General features: G+C 43.2%; 1 protein-coding gene across 1 annotated transcript; it reads right to left on the minus strand.

The window, feature by feature from the left end:
* Positions 1-1,597: 1,597 nt before the first annotated feature.
* LOC311105114 (protocadherin alpha-C2-like) lies at positions 1,598-9,660 on the minus strand (the record flags this gene model as incomplete). Its single annotated transcript, XM_084147136.1, has 4 exons — positions 1,598-1,971; positions 2,239-2,354; positions 2,502-2,560; positions 7,129-9,660. 4 exons carry the CDS (start codon positions 9,658-9,660, stop codon positions 1,598-1,600), a joined length of 3,081 nt encoding a protein of 1,026 aa, XP_084003262.1.
* Between the last annotated feature and the right edge of the window lie 8,311 nt (positions 9,661-17,971).

The raw sequence follows: 17,971 nt of genomic DNA on the forward strand, positions 1-17,971 counted from the left end.
GGCATGGAGAGAGGGAGTGTAGTGTCGAGAACAATGCTGAGATGCTGTGATGACAAGAAATCCGCTGACACTGTCCTTGATTATAATAGTTTATTACATAGAAGATTTCAGCGCCAATTTACAGACTTCTGCAGACATCTGGAGAACAACCGGCCCAATCTTTTAATATGTTGTTCTCCCCTCCTATGTCCCAACCAAGGTATATATATCCTATGTAACCTGATATGGGTGTTTTCCCCTACAGACCAATCCCAGGACACCACATAACAGACTTCCTCTGTTTTAGGGTGCCCCTATAGAAATGCTCTCCAGATGCTTCCACAAGCTGAGTCAACATCCTCTAAGACACCATTTGCAAATGTCAGCAAAGTCATAAATAGTTTAGACACTACAGGAGGAAGAACGTTCGGCAGATCTCGTCCAGGTGTGGCATTTAAGCTCCCAGCCCAGTCCCACTGTCTTTAATTACAATTATATTTCGAGGGGAGATTCTGTTTGTTCAGTTAATGAACCTCGACTATTCTCTGCGGGCGAATGCAAATACAGGCACTTTAATTAGCATATGTTAGCATTTTACTATGTTTATTCCTTGCCACGGAAAACGGCTTACTGTGTCAGAAAGCGTGTTAGTGTGCCTGGGAACTTTTTCACCCTAAAACAATATCCCAACTTTAAAGTGGATGTGTGACTGAAGCTGATTTGCATTGAAAAGGTATCTCAATCAATTTAACCCATCCTCAGAATTAAACCTTTACTGCCTCCAGACCTGTTTGGGGGAGCTGGTGATGACATGAGCATGAGTCAAGGCGTTCAACACACCCATATGCTCGACAGAGCAGGATACATACTTGATACATGAGGAAGAAGAGCATATTATGAGAAAAAATACTTTATTCTCAGAAATGTATATACAATATATGTGTTGGGGAGACGACTGTTTAAGCCTTTGTCGATCACCTGCATCACAAATGCAGTTTGCATATCTACAGGTATATTCATACAAGTTCTGCTTGACAGAACCATACATTTTAAACCGTTTTAGGTGAATAAATGCAACTTGGTTATTTGTGTCCGTTTTCATTTTCGTAAACATTCAAAAATATAATTCATATTTATAACAATGTGCAAAGCGCTGTCCAATCTTAGGCTATTTGGATGTTTCTCATCAAAAATGTGCTCCAGGCTGATTGTCAAAACAATAATAATAATAATAGTAAATGTCATCAATTGAAAAACAGACTGTGGAAAACATGTGACAGTAATGTATCCAAAATAACAATAGCCAACAGTGGCAGAACTAAAAACGGTTTAAAGATCACTCTTCTTGGATTCATCCATTCATCTTCTCAATATTAGTCCATCTCCCTCTTTCGGTTAGTATAGATGTTGAAAGTTAATTTATTAATTCCTCAGTTTGTACACTTATTTAATTAATTCAGTCATTAATTAATCCCTTTTCGTTTAACTCTCTGTCCTTAGTATGTTTCCTATGTTTACAGAACATTGGGCTCATTCATTCATTCATTCATTCATTCATTCATTCATTCATACCATAGAGGCTACTCACTCACTCATTCCCTCTCTCAGAGTCCCATTATTAATCATTATACAGGTCGTTGTTGATGACAGCTGCTGCTGCGTCTGTCTGGGGCTCGTAGTTGTGGATGAAGCGTATTTTCTTGCCGAAGGTGGAGAAGGAGTTGTGGACATCCAGCTCGCTGCGGTGGTGGGTGGCTGCTGGCCTCAGGGTGCACAGGGCCGACGGCGTGCCCGGGATGTACACGTTATGTTGGTAGTCTGGAGGTGGGTGGGGGTGAGGGTGAGGATGGGGGTGAGGATGGGGGTGGGGGGGGAGTGGAGGTTGCTGAGGCTGCTGGGGTTGGGGTTGGGGCTGTTGCTGGGGTGATGGGGTGCACCGGGGGGTCCAGGAGCGAAGAGGAGGCCCAGTGGCAGGAGGAGACATCTTATAGTCTGTGGAAGAAGAGACATAATGTTGATTAATATAATGTATGACTGAAATCAAGGTGGGATGGATATTACAGACACACACACACATAAATGCTGTGGAAGTGGTACTTATGTCATCATAAGATACCTGCTCATTCTCTGTTTGGTATTATCCAGGGAGAGGCATTAGCTCTCTCTCTGTATTGTGTGTGTGTGTGTGTGTTTGTGTGTGTGTGTGTGTGTGTGTTTGTGTGTGTGTGTGTGCGTGTGTGTTTCAAGCCCCTCACGCACCCCTCATGCGGGTGCCCCAGGTCCAGTACTGGCCAGTCATGGGTGTCATGTAGTTCTCTGGATCTGCATGCATGGCCTTCCTCATCAGAGTGCCGTCCATGTTGATAGAGTTATAGCTGCAGGAGATATAGATCCATCCATGAAGAATCACATATCGTGTTATGTCATGACCACACACCGGCATTAATACATTAATGACGTTCTATCTCAAACACTGGTATGCTGATGTAGTTGTAAGTGTAAATGTTAAAAGTGATTGTTACCTTTTCAGAGAGGAGTTCTGGTTCTTTGTGAGGGTCCAGTCTGTGTTTGGTTGCTTGAGCTATAGATTTAGAGAGAAAATAAGATCTTAAAACATGTCCTGTCTGACAAAAAATGTAACAGTGATATAGCCTACTGATGCAATGGCCTCGATAAAAGAGATGAGCTTTGATAAGAACAGTGATTCAATGTTTTCTCAGTAAATATTCAATAGTAGACTTCTATTCATTTCCATATTTTATATTATATTCATGTCACTTTAAAGGCCCAGTGCAGTCAGAAACGTGATTTTCCTGTGTTTTATATACAGTGCCTTCGGAAAGTATTCAGACCCCTTGATATTTTCCACATTTTGTTATGTTACAGCCTTATTCTAAAATTGATAAAATAGTTTTTTTCCCTCATCAATCTACACACAATACCCCATAATGACACAGCAAAAACAGGTTTTTAGACATTTTTGCAAATGTATTAAAAACATAAAACTGAAATATTAGACACTTTACTCAGTACTTTGTTGATGCACCTTTGGCAGCGATTACAGCCTCGAGTCTTCTTGGGTATGACGCTACAAGCTTGGCACACCTGTATTTGGGGAGTTTCTCCCATTCTTCTCTGCGGATCCTCTCAAGCTCTGTCAGGTTGGATGGGGAGCGTCGCTGCACCGCTATTTTCAGGTCTCTCCAGAGATGTTTGATCAGGTTCAGGTCCCGGGCTCTGGCTGGGCCCCTCAAGGACATTCAGAGACTTGTCCCGAAGCCACTCCTGCGTTGTCTTGGCTGTGTGCTTAGAGTCGTGGTCCTGTTGGAAGGTGAATCTTCACCACAGTCTGAGGTCCTGAGCGCTCTGGAGCAGGTTTTCATCAAGGATCTCTCTGTACTTTGCTCCGTTCATCTTTGCCTCTCCCAGTCCCTGCCACTGAAAAACATCCCCACAGCATGATGCTGCCACCACCATGCTTCACCGTAGGGATGGTGCCAGGTTTCCTCCAGACCTGGCATTCAGGGAAAAGAGTTCAATCTTGGTTTCATCAGACCAGAGAATGGTCTGAGAGTCTTTAGGTGCCTTTTGGCAAACTCCAAGCAGGCTGTCATGTGCCTTTTACTGAGGAGGGGCTTCCGTCTGGCCACTCTACCATAAAGGCCTGATTGGTGGAGTGCTGCAGAGATGGTAGTCCTTCTGGAAGGTTCTCCCATCTCCACAGAGGAACTCTAGAGCTCTGTCAGATTGACCATCAGGTTCTTGGTCACCTCCCTGACCAAGGCCCTTCTCCCCCGATTGCTCAGTTTGGCGGGTCGGCCAGCTCTAGGAAGAGTCTTGGTGGTTCCAAACTCCTTCCATTTAACAATGATGGAGGCCACTGTGTTCTTGGGGACCTTCAATGCTGCAGACATTTTTTGGTACCCTTCCCCAGATCTGTGCCTTGACACAAAATCCTGTCTCAGAGCTTTATGGACAATTCCTTTGACCTCATGGGTTGGTTTTTGCTCTGACATGCACTGTCAACTGTGGGACCTTATATAGACAGGTGTGTGCCTTGCCAAATCATGTAAAATCAATGTAATTTACCACAGGTGGACTCCAGTCAAGTTGTAGAAACATCTCAAGTATGACCAATGGAAACAGGAAGCAGAATGCACCTGAGCTCAATTTCGAGTCTCATAGCAAAGGGTCTGAATACTTATGTAAGATATTTCAGTTTTTTATTTTTAATAAATTTGCAAACACTTCTAAAAACCTGTTTTCTCTTTGTCATTATGGGGTATTGTGTGTAGATTAATGAGGATTTAAAAAGGCTGTAAAAAGGTAACAGAATGTGAAAAAAGTCAAGGGGTCTGAATACTTTCCGAAGGCACTGTATATTTCCACACTATGAGGTTGGAATAATACTGTGAAATTGTGAAAATGATCAAGATGCCCTTTTAGTGTAAGAGCTGTTTGAAAAGACTGCCTGATATTTCGGCCTGTTGTGGTGGGATGGAGTTTTGGCCTGCCTGTTGACATCACCGTGTGGTAAATAAGTTAATAGACCAATTAGAGAGTTTCAAACCTCTCTGCCAATAACAGCTAGGTTTTAGTTTTCCCCTCCTTACTCAGACCACTCCCAGACAGTCCTAGCAAAATTATTGCTTGAGAAATTGCTCTCTGCTAAAAAGCTATTTTTGTCACCTTTTGACCATTTTTATTGAAAACAATCACAGTAAGGTACTTAATTGTAACCCAGAAATGACGTGATATTTCAATAAAAACGGCTGTATTGGACCTTTAAGGAACGGAGGTCTTAATTAAGTTATATTCTTTTCATGGAGCTTGACTGCCTCCCTGTGGCCTTTTTTTAGAACGCAGCGAGGATGTGCGCCGTGCCATGAGCAATGACTCGCCTGTCACTTATTTCGCTTTCATCCTCTGCAGCACAACACAGCAGGGAAGGGGGACGGGCACTCCTGAATGATATTTATTCCGGGAATAAGTGTCATATTGTGGATTCCACGCTCTGTTAATTCATTTAGGACTGTTAACAAGGAGAATGCGATGTGAGCGTATTATTAGAATCGGTATTCAAAATACATTCCACGCCAGCTCTGCACAAAAACCAATTAGGACCCACCTGGGATTAAAGGAAAACACGATTTTAATATTAAAAGGAAACCGAGGCACTCAGGAAATTAACCAAATTATACACGTAATTGTTTTTTGTGTTTTATGTATCATTTTTTACATGAATATTGCCATGATTCTCTGAGAAGATCAGCTTTTAATTACGTCTTGCTGAGAAGCGGGAAAAGTTGTGCCGTCCATTATCTAGGTCATCTCAGCTGATCAGTCTGTTTCACAGAACAGTTGACCTGTGTGTTGGAGAGGCCTAATCTGTCTCCTCTTTCACCTTCAATTTATGCATTTTTTATCACCCTGCTGAGATTACACTAGGCCGACATGTAGGTCTACATACAACATTGTTATGGTTGACAATAGGCTATGCAACCATCCCACTGTTTAGTTGGTAAGTCTTTGAGGTGTTTTCGTGTCATCCGCCGATCCGCGACATGCTGTGCACACATCCAATTACACTCATATGGGAGAGTGACTCTCGGGGAACACAGGGGTGATTTAAGGGAACCAATTAACGTCATCAAGGACACCAAGCCCCTGGAGGGACATAGCTACGAGCAGAACAATCATCATGACCTCGAATCAAGGTCTTTATATGGCTAGAGGTGTTCCTGCTATGAATGGGACTGACATTTTTAGTCTTCAGTCTATACGGAGATGGGATATTCTAGGAAAAAAGTGTCCGTTTATCCGTCACTGTCTGCTTACATTGTACCAGATTATAGAGATGTACAATGGGCAATACGCACACATCACATTCACGGTCTGCCGGTCCCATCTAGTGACTCCGACAACAGCGGTGTCGACATCTCGCCTTCCTCTCTCTCTCGTCCCTCCCACCGTCTCCCCCACCCTTCCCTCGTTCGGGACAAAACACCGATCCACATTTCTCTCCTCGCCAGGGCAATCTACAGGCACACCACGTCCCAGCCAGGTCCATAGCCCCTCTCCTCCCCCTACCCCCTCTCCTCCCCCGTCCCCGCGAAACCAGTCCATTGCCATTTTTCATCAATAATGGACGCGACCCCCTTGCGTATGCACCACGTTGTGTGCAGTATAATGGCTCGACCATGTCTGTGCCCTTGAGGCATAGTTAGTGAGGTGATCTGTCCAAACAAAGGAGAGGTGCACGATTCTCCAGAATGGTCGTTGACAGCATACTTTAGCCCAGAAAAGCAGAGGTCTATTTCCGAGATGACCTAACTTTCATTCACCTTGTCTGTCAGCCGTTAACCTTGTATATATAGTAAAAAACTCTATGTGCAAACGCTACTAGAAATCAATTCTAATTGGTGGTTTGTGAAGGAAAAGTATAGACAATGTCTCTCTAGTCGTATCACATAGCAGGAGACAGAACATGCAATGACATTGATTGTATACTACCACACCAATACACAATCATACAAACGTTATGGGATTTCTCATTTACTATACTACTCCGAAAATGTTTACAAATAAATAATGGACAAATGATGATTATGGACAAAAATAGATTAGGGATCGATGTATAAGCATCGAAACAAACAGGACTGAGGTTTATTCATCTCCGTTGCTCTGTGAAACGGATATCTCTGGCAGACTGTTCTGTTCTGTGCGCGAGGAGAGAGAGATACGCTCCACAACACACGTTCAATATAAAATATACTGTGGTGATTGTTCATCTTTCTCTCAGCCTTTGTGAATAGAATATCTACTCTCTTATTATAACACTCCTTTTGTTAATTACGTCATTACTGTAGGCCTATAACTATGGTACATATAAACACCAACAGAAATGTAAAATAAAAATGTGTAGGTTGCATTAGTAAAGAGTTTGCCTCAGCCTGATATACATTGATGTCTGAATACTGTGTTGTTCAAGTTCAGTCAGACAGAATCACACTTCTGCATGTATGATTTCACCTTCATTAGATAGAATGTCAAGTACTTGATTATGTTTTAAACAAAACGGGGCATTAACACACAGTATAAGTAAAGGGGCTAAATTCACAAATGCAAACACATTTACTCTCACGTTACCTCATTCGGAGTGGTGGCTCCGGAATTGTTATTCACCGATGCGCTTCGGTTGTGCGCGCTCCAAGCAAAGTTGTCAGCATCCTTCGCCTCGTTGTTCCTCGGGATGCTGCTGGGGCTGCACGGCTTCAGGAACATAAAGTCACTCTTAGCTGACTCGGGGGTCAGACACACTTTATAGCAGTAGGCTTGGGACAGAGTACCGTTGCCATTTACCTCCATGCAGTTGGTGGGCACCTTAGCCCCGGTGGAGATTTGCAGGTTCAGGTTAGATTTCTTGAACACCTCGGGGGGTGGCTCTGGCTGGAAGCCCCTGCAGCAGCAGCAGGCAAAGGGGGGGAGGTTGTACCCGCTGGGGGTCTCTCTGTCCTTGTAACACTTGACCGCAGCCAGCACGATAATAGCCACCAGGAAGATTAGCGAGATGGTGCTCAGTGACACGATCAAGTAGAAGGCGATGTTGGATGAGGGCTGCGGGCTCAGAGTGAGGTCTCCGAAATCAGACAGGGACTCGGGCACGTTCTCGGCCACAGAGAGGAGGATGGAGACGGTGGCGGAGAGAGGCGGCTGGCCGTTGTCCTTGACCAGGATGATGAGTCTCTGCCTCGTAGCGTCCTTATCCACGAACCGGCGAATCGTCCTGATTTCTCCTGTGTAGAGGGCGACACTAAACAGACCCGGGTCCGTAGCCTGGAGCACCTGGTAGGAGAGGCGGGAGTTCTGACCTGCGTCCGCATCTAGCACAGTGATCTTGGTGACTAGGTACCCCGCATCCACTGACCTCGGGACCACCTCTGTCGCCACAGTCCCGTTCTTGGGCAATGGGGACACGATGACTGGAGCGTTGTCGTTCTGGTCCAAAACGAACACATGTAATGTGACATTGCTGCTGAGTGGGGGGAAACCGGCGTCCTGAGCCTGCACCCGTATCTGAAAGTTCCTTAGCTGCTCGTAGTCAAAGGAGCGCAGCGCGTAGATGTTTCCGTTGTCCGAGTTGATGGATACGTAAGTGGACACGGGCATACCCTGGATCTGACCCTCCAGAATCGAGTAGGACAGATAGGCGTTCTGGTTAGAATCGGGGTCGAAAGCAGTGACTGAGCAAATGGATGCGCCCGGGGCGTTATTCTCAGTCACATAAACTGTGTATGATGGCTGAGCGAAGCGCGGGGGGTTGTCGTTAATGTCAGACACTTGGACGAGGATGGTTTTCCTCGTGGAAAGCGACGGGGAGCCCAAGTCCCGGGCCGTGAGGGTGATGTTGTACTCGGAGAAGGCTTCTCTGTCGAGAAACTCGCTAGTCACCAGAGTGTAGTAGTTCTTAAAAGAGGAGTGGAGCTGAAAGGGGACGTTGCTGGGGATCTGGCAGTCCACATTCCCGTTCTCTCCCGAGTCCCGGTCCATGACGCTTATAACGGCTATCACCGTTCCAGGTGGTGCGTCCTCCTGGACAGGTGTGGACACGGAGGTGAGGATGACTTCTGGCGTGTTGTCATTCACATCTAAGATATCCACCAGTACCTTACTGTGCACGGCCACAGCCGAGGGACCCCTGTCTTTAGCCTGCACATACAGTTCATACACACTCGCTTTCTCATAGTCCACAATCCCCTTCACTCGGATCTCACCCGTGTACTGGTCCACGCTGAACAGCTCCCGCACTTTGAGTGGTGCGTGCCCACTGAATGCATAGGACACCTCGCCGTTCGCACCCTCGTCCAAATCAGTAGCATTTAGCTTCAGCACTAAAGTCCCTCTCGGTGCGTTTTCTACAAGGCTCGCCCGGTAAACAGACCGGTCGAAAACGGGCATGTTGTCGTTGGCATCCAGCACCGTGATGGTGATGAGAGCTGTGCCCGAGCGCTCAGGCGACCCCCCGTCCACGGCTGTGAGCACCATCTCGTGCGTCTTCTGCTGCTCCCGGTCCAGTGGGGTCTCCAGCACTAGCTCAGCGAACTTGCTCCTGTCATTACGCGTCTGGATGTTCAGCACAAAGTGCTCGTTGGAGCTCAGCTGGTAGGAGCGGAGCGAGTTGGTGCCCACGTCCTGGTCCTGCGCACTCTCCAACGGGAACCGAGACCCGGGCGCCGCTGACTCTGTAATCTCCAGATTAAACTCGCTCCATGGGAAACTGGGAGATTTGTCATTCACATCCAAAATCTCCACCTCCACTCGGAACAGTTCTAATGGATTCTCGATCACCACTTGCAAGTGTAAGAAGCAGGTCGGACTCCGTTCACACAGTTCCTCGCGGTCAATCTTCTCATTAACGAATAAAATACCGTTTTCCAGATTCACCTCTAAGTATTGTTTTTTGGCCCCGGATACTATCCGGAACCGCCGAGAGGACAGCTTGGCTACATCCAAGCCCAGGTCCTCGGCGATGTTACCGATAAAAGCCCCGTGCTCCAACTCCTCGGGGATAGAGTACCGAATCTGTGCGAGAACCAGGTCCACCACACACGCGCACACCAGCAGGCACACTACCAGCCCAGTTAACGGTGTCCACCGGGTGCTCAAGAGCCTGTGCTCCATCTCAACGGCGCACCAAAAAATCCTCAACAGTGAAAACAGCACAGGATGAGTTTACCCATCACTGACATTATGCACTTTATAAAAGGATTTGTGGATTTGTTTCCAGTTGTTGTAGAAAAAAAGGGGCAAAAATCATGTAAACTTGGATGAGAGGAGTGAAGCGTCTCTATGTGTTGTGCTCCACGCGCGCAGTAGCTGTGTGTGAGTGGGGAGGCTCGCACTCTGATTTCCCAGTGTATTAGACATTCCGATGAGCCGGTGGGGAGGGGTGTGTGTGTGTGGGTGGGTGTGTGTGCGTGCGTGTTAGGAGAAGGAGGGGTCCGTGACTATGCGCAGCATGGTATTGGAGGACGGCGACATGAGAGCAGCGACTCTAATTACAGTAGCACGGTTAACCCTTTATCTGGCGCGGCTCCTCGGAGAGATTAGAGACGCGACAACAGCATAACTTTCAGTCGAGACATCAGGGGCAGATTTGGATTAGGGGTAAATCACTTTTCATCGAGGGTGTCGTTTTCTAGTTATTCGCTGCGCAGCTGACGCATATTTCAGAGGTCTCGTCCGGCACAGAGTCCTTCAGGCCTTTCAATAAAACACTTTATAAAAACACAGTGTTGGGAATACAACTACAAAAGCCACTAAAAAGGCTCTTCTTGTTTCATATAGCTATTGGCCACTGTAGGCCTACATGGGATTGCAAGTAGGGCTTCAAATAGCTTCTTTGAAAATGAATGCCCAAAATGACCCCATGGATTTATCATCAGAGTATTTGGGTTTTACAAAAAGAATCCTTAATGAGTATTCAATTTTAATGATTGTTTGTGAGCATCTATTTTCCAGCTAAAAATAATGACGGCAAAAAAAGAGGGACTGATACTCTGTGTGTGTACTCTCTGGTACAAACAAACACGCATTACAACGGCTTTATCTGTATAAGCAGACTTGAACACGTATCAACACAATCAACATAAAAGCAACTTCATAAAATCATAATCACACCGTTTAATCACAGCAAGGTATTACTGTTGGGATTATATCAAAGTCACATTTTACATTATTATTTACAGGGATAATTGCGATCATTTTACGGAGATAACATAAAAACATGGCAAAAGACAAGAGCTTATTTGTACAGACAAGGGACAATCTTAGCCCAAGTAAATTGAACAGATGTAAAATGGAACTTTATGAAATTATGGAGATGGCCGTTTTGGCTCTGATAAGACAAAGAGGAAAACCCGGGGCTCTTAAGAGTGTGGCACATGTTTGCTCAAATCTAATCTTTCCCATTTAATCCTGGTCAGTCAGTCAGACATCAAAAACACACACACACTAGGCATACAGAATCCCTCTGCGCGCTCCGCGTCGTCTCTCGACAGACTTAAGTCAGCATTCTAATTAAACTCTGTGGGTCGAGCTCAAATTTCTCCACTTGAGCTGACGACACAGCCAAGGAGACCAAAGAAAGTTTTCCCCTCCACCCTCCCTTAGCGACGACCCCCCCCCCCCCCCCCCCCCAGAGACCATCCACCCGCCCCTTCTTCTAGTAGAAAAAAGGGAAATCCGCGGGTTTAAATAACCAGAAAACACAATCTGCTCACAGATTTAACCTCCAGCAGATGGTTAAGCTTCTCCAGAAATGATTACATTTCTGAAGAAAAAACAGTTCCATCGGTTTCCTCATCTTTTTAATTAACAGAGTGGGGGATTAGTGTGTAGCTATCAAGGATCGACCGTTCCCCAACAGAAGAATACAAATGTTTTGTGATAAATAATCCCAAAACACTCTGTTGGATGCACCGACAGTCCCTCGGTGCCTGTTACATTAACATGCATTACATGGCGCATTAAGATCGTATCATCCGCCCTCGCACCCCGCCCTCGAGAGACCGGGGGAGAGATGGTGGGTGGGGGGATGAGTACTTTCTAGGCCTGTCTTGTGTTTATCCATTTTTTCAGGTTACGGTTAGACACAGGGGCAGTCAGGTGATAGGCTAACTAAACTGAGAGTTAACGGCAGAGCTGTTCTACAGCAGCACAGAGTTCGTTCTTTTCTATGTGGACATAGAGGCAAGATGTGCCATCACTGAGTGGGCATGGAGTTCAATGAACAACAATCCATGAGAGCAACTATACTTGTTTTAAACATCACATGAAGCTGAAGATAATTTGTTTACAAAGTCTTCTATAACGACCAAAATATGTAAATAGCTCTATAGCCTACTACATTTACATTTACATTTTTAGTCATTTAGCAGACGCTCTTATCCAGAGCGACTTACAGTTAGCCTCTCACCGGTTGACCTCCTCCCTCTGCTCAAGCCATGTTGTTCCATCTTGACTGTCTCTCAAACTTTCAACTCGTAGTCCAGACCTACTCTATCATGTATCTGTATTATTGATTCTTGTTTGTAGAAGTTTAATAAAATATTATTTAATTAGCCAAATGTCAGTAAGGTAGGCTATAAATCATTTGTCACAACATTACAAATTAATAAGCATATTAACTGAAAAGACTGAAAATCTTAAACTGTGGCTCATTCACTTCCTAAATCCTGAATTGTACTGAAATGGATTTGACCTTTAGCAATGTGGGAAGTCTAGGAACACAGTTAATGTGTAGGCCTACTGGCAATCCTTTTTATTTGTGATCCTAGAGCGCCATCTGCCGGATAATTGTTTGGGGATAAACGTCAGAGCAGGCAGGACTGCAATACTGTAGCCTACAATCATAATCTTTGTTTTCTTTACATTAAAACAATAAAACCATTTCAATTTCATAATAAACTTTATCCTCAAAACAAAGCCTAAATATGATTTTTTTTTTTTATATAAGTGAAATGTGAAAGCAAAGGCTACCTGTGTAGCCTAAAAGGTAGGCCTATCCTTTAAACTCCTACCCACACCCCCCTTACTTTCAATTCAGCACAATTAAAACCATTAATTTAAAACCTTCTTTTTTGATTGATTTACTTTTTTACAAATACTTACAAAATATAGTTTGAATGTACAATGTAACAATAAGTAAAACATGTAAACTCTCTAAACTAATAACTGTAAGTCGCTCTGGATAAGAGCGTCTGCTAAATGACTAAAATGTAAAATGTAAAGGCAAGTTATCCCAATTGTAATTGCTGAACCCTCACCAATGACAACAATTTCACATTTGTAGTAGATTTTTGCATTTCTAATATATTTTCCAAAAACGCCGGACAGAGACCGTGGTTCGTACTTGGTCCATTAGATTGTTTAACAGCTGAAGGAACCTCTGCGGTAACGCAGCGCCGAGTGGGCGAGGGTGCAACTGCGTTAATACCTCTGCTATGATGTAGGCTACGTCAATCAATGTATTGCACAATTCTTCCTTAACCCATAGTTCAATGGGGGGGATTGCAGGTTCCCAGTGAATGCAAGTATGAGACAGAAACTATACTGAGAAAAAACGTTATGATTAGCCTATTAGATGAAGATAATTTGGTAGACCTAAGTTTTTTTATGCCCCAGACCAGGTTTCGTTTTATTAGTTTAGACGCTTTTGCAAAGAAGGGAAGGATGCAGTGTAATTGTTTTAGTTAGGCCACAGACATTTAACGCTAGTAAAAATTCCCTGTCTTAGGTCGGTCCTCTGTAGCTCAGCTGGTAGAGCATGGCGCTTGTAACGCCAAGGTAGTGGATTCGATCCCCGGGACCACCCATACACAAAAATGTATGCACGCATGACTGTAAGTCGCTTTGGATAAAAGCGTCTGCTAAATGGCGTATTATTTTTTTAGTTAGGCCACAGTATTTTCAAATAAAAGCATTATCTTCTCTCATTAATGACCCTCTGCGCCATCTACCGGTTAAAAGGCATACATTCATAAAGAATGCAAAAACATAAATAGGGACAATGGACTAGATAAGCTACTGACCTATCATAAACTTTTCAGAATGTATTTATTTATTTAAAGATAAATACATTTAATAAAATAAAGATACCCACGGGATCACTATTTATTGCTGTCAATTCAGTTACCTTTATTAATGTAATGTTATTATTAAATGTCCATAATACAAATGGAAAATGTAACCTATCAACTGAATTGTAATTGTCTACTTTAAATGGAATTAACATATTTGTTTTGGAGAATAATAAAAGCTCTGGCCCGCGGACATTGAAACAGGAATTTTGGTAGAAGTAACCATTGAGCTAACCCAGCGCCGTTAATTTGCAGCTACAGAAAGACTTTTGAATGAGATATAGCCTACGTCACAGGGATCTCCAATAACACGGAACTGACAGGGCCTTGTGTAAAGCCTTAGTGCACTTACCAGTGCTTTACTTAGGCTATGAAAAAGAAACAGAAACTAATGTGACCAAACTTAACAATAAAAACAATAATTGCATGATTGAGATTCCGTTCTAGTCATAATAAACTGACTAGCCCAAGGTGTTGTAGATTTGTTGTGCCGTATGCTATAGGTTATTACTGTGCTATAAAGGTTTTGTAATATTCGTAATTCATGCATATGGCTTAAGCAGTGTTCGTTAGATCAATAGCATATGTCATTTTCTTGATTTATAGGCTAACTTTTGTGAAAAAAACACCAGACAGCGCCCGTGGGTTTGATCCATCACAGAGAATATTCAGAAGAAGAAGAAAAACATCTATATATAGTCTTGATGTGCATAGTGCAACTAGTCAGAGTAGACGTGAATGACAATACATATACTTTTATTGAAGTCAAATAACCAACCTGTTTAACCCAATGTGCTGTTAACCAAGTGCCTAAATCACTTAGGCATATGACAATATAAACATCATTTCCAATATAAACATCATTTCCATAGGAAAAACTCAATACATAATATTAGTTTTTGTTTCGTTTTTGCTGTTTTCATTATTACTAGGCCTTATATAGCTAAAGCTGTTTGCCCAAAGGCCTCTCATTTGAAATGCAACAAATATTTCCAGATGTAATCGATCCTGTTTAATTGGCCTATCTGATATTCCGTTGTCTCCGAGCGACTCCTGCTGGTACATTTAGGTAAATCAGGCAGCCCACACAGGGACAATGTACTGTAGAGTCTGGCATTACAGGTAAGCACATCCACACAACCCGTCAAATTGCCTTTCTCACTGACCAGGTGGCCTACCCATTTTATGGCCCGGGCCAGGTTTCGTTTTATTATCTTAGACGGTTTTGTAAAGAAGTGAAGGATGCAGTGTAATTGTTTTAGTTAGGCCACAGTACTTTCAAATCAAAGCATTCTCTCATTAATGATCATTAGCCCCATCTACCAGTTAAAAAGCTTACATTCATAAAGAATGCAAAAACAAAAATAGGGACTATATAGGCTACTGACCTATCGTAAACTTTTCAGAATGTATTTATTTTAAGAAAAATGCATTTAACAAAATATAGATACCCACAGGGTCACTATCTATTACTGTCAATTCAGTTAAATTAATTAATTTAATGTAATTATTAAATGTTTATAATAAAAATGGAAAACATAACCGATCAACTGTATTGTAATTGTCTACTTTAAATGAAATTAAAATATTTGTTTTGGAGACCACCTTTTTTCTATAAAAAAATAAGTAATAAGCGCTGGACAGCGCCTGTGGTTCGTACATTTGGCCCGTGGAACATGAAACTAGGAGTTCAGTTGTAGTAACCATTGAGCAAACAAGCGCCGGGAATCTTCGGCTGCAGAACGAGTTTTGTATGACATATAGCCTACGTCACAGGGATCTCCAATATCACGGAACTGACAGGGCCTTTATTAAAGCGTTGGTGCACTTACCAGTGCTTTACTCGCGGGAGCCAGACGTATATAGCCACAACGGACATTTTGGTGACCTTTCCTGCTGCTTTTGAGATATCAAATCAAATCAAATCAAATTATATTGGCCACATGCGCCGAATACAACAGGTGCAGACATTACAGTGAAATGCTTACTTACAGCCCTTTGCCAACAGTGCATTTATTTTTAATAAAAAAGTTGAATAAAACAAAAAAGTGTTGAGAAAAAAAGAGCAGAAGTAAAATAAAATAACAGTAGGGAGGCTATATATACAGGGGGGTACCGGTGCAGAGTCAATGTGCGGGGGCACCGACTAGTTGAGGTAGTTGAAGTAATATGGACATGTGGGTAGAGTTAGAGTGACTATGCATAAATAATTAACAGAGTAGCAGCAGCGTAAAAAGATGGGGTGGGGGGGGGCAGTGCAAATAGTCCGGGTAGCCATGATTAGCTGTTTAGGAGTCTTATGGCTTGGGGGTAGAAGCTGTTGAGAAGTCTTTTGGACCTAGACTTGGCACTCCGGTACCGCTTGCCGTGCGGTAGCAGAGAGAACAGTCTATGACTAGGGTGGCTGGAGTCTTTGACAATTTTGAGGGCCTTCCTCTGACACCGCCTGGCATAGAGGTCCTGGATGGCAGGAAGCTTGGCCCCAGTGATGTACTGGGCCGTACGGTTCGATCCCACCTTGGAGCACTACTTGTTGAGTAATTAAAACTCTAAACAATCACAATACAGTAACTATTGGTCACTCTATTATGTATTATTATTCTAATATGTATTCATTATAGAATTGTGTCAGTTATTAATGATAAACCTTTACACTGTACTCTTCCTCCCCATCTCTCCCCATCTCAATATGTTTCAGCTTCAGATGACAAAGCCTACACACACTCCGAGGGTTGCAGGTCTGCCAACTTCCTTTTGGTCACACATTTTATTCGGAGAATATCCAATAAACCAAAGACATTGCTTTAACTGTGAATGTACTTTATTGCATACATAAATACATTTTTTTTTAAATTAAAAATGTATTTACATTGGGTCTAATGTGGGTGTGTGAGAGTGAGTGTGAGAGAGAGTCATGTTTTGTAACTCAGACAAAAGCACACAGAATTTCCCCACAAACTATACATACATAAAATGAAATGGAGTATACATGAAATAAACAAGTAATTACAATATATTTACATATTCACATACTATTGTGTGTGTGTGTGTGTGTGTGTGTGTGTGTGTGTGTGTGTGTGTGTGTGTGTGTGTGTGTGTGTGTGTGTGTGTGTGTGTGTGTGTGTGTGTGGGAGAGCGAGAGAGAGGGAGGGAGAGTGTGTGTGCATGTTGTATTTTATTTTTTTATTTTTCCTTGTCAGCCACCATCTCTCCTAACCATGCCCTCTCCACCAACTGTGAGTAAGCACAACTGCACATACCCATTGTGTGAAATGGATAACACAATCTGTAGGCCTAAATATCTCCAACCCTAAAATAAAATGGAGCATACATATAAAATAAACAAGTAATTACAATGTATTTACATATTTACATACTAATGTGAGTGTGTGTGTGTGTATGTGTGTGTGTGTGTGTGTGAGATAGAGAGCGTGTATGCTATATTTTTTCTTGTTAGCCACCAATCTCTGCTTCATAAAAAACTGAGGTCTGGAACTCCCCCCACGTCATCTCTCTATCTCCATTCCTTGGCCTTGGTTGCCTGATGACTCACCCTGAATTTTAATCGCTACATACATTCATTGTGGAGAACAAACATCAGTTTGGCCTGAGCGATGTGGATGGGTAGCCAGGTCTGCCAACTTCCTTTTGGTCATTCAATTCATAAGACAAATATCCAATAAACCAAACTGTTGCTTTAACTGTGAATATACTTTATTGCACACAATCCTCAAATAAAATGGAGCATACATAAAATAAACAATGTATTTACATTGGGTCTAATGTGTGTGTGTGTGAGAGGGAGGCATGTTTTTCCACTCAGAAAAAAGCACACAGAATTTCCTCAAACTGTACAAATTACACAATCATCTCATTTATATTTCCTTGTCAGTCACCCATCTCTGCTTGTCAGTCTTGATAGGCCCAGTGTATGCACTTCTGGGTGAGGCTGTCAGGCAATGGTGGAGTGCATTTTTGCACATCTGTTGGTGTGAGTGAGCATATGTGAATGTAATATCATTCTGAATGACCTGTATCCATCTGGGAATCCTCAAAAGTTTCTCCCTTCACGGCCAGTGTAGTAGGAGCTGGTGCAGCCGGTAAATTAAATACCACAGCAGAGGACTACTGTGACTGCAGCTGAACTGCTGGGGGTGGCAGATCTAAAAGAGAGGCACAATAATCATACAACTAAACAGACTGAATGAGTGTAAGGCCTACATTTAATCAGATCAAGTGTTAACCGGCGATAGCCGACACCCGCATAGCTGATGTTTTGGCGGTGTCTGAGGTGTAACTGCGTTGGATCTGTCAATTCGATAAGCAGCTGCTCTTGATCATTGTCACGAAAC

Source organism: Coregonus lavaretus (genome assembly GCF_964263955.1).
Source record: "Coregonus lavaretus genome assembly, chromosome: 29".
NCBI classification, from domain to species: Eukaryota; Metazoa; Chordata; class Actinopteri; order Salmoniformes; family Salmonidae; genus Coregonus; species Coregonus lavaretus.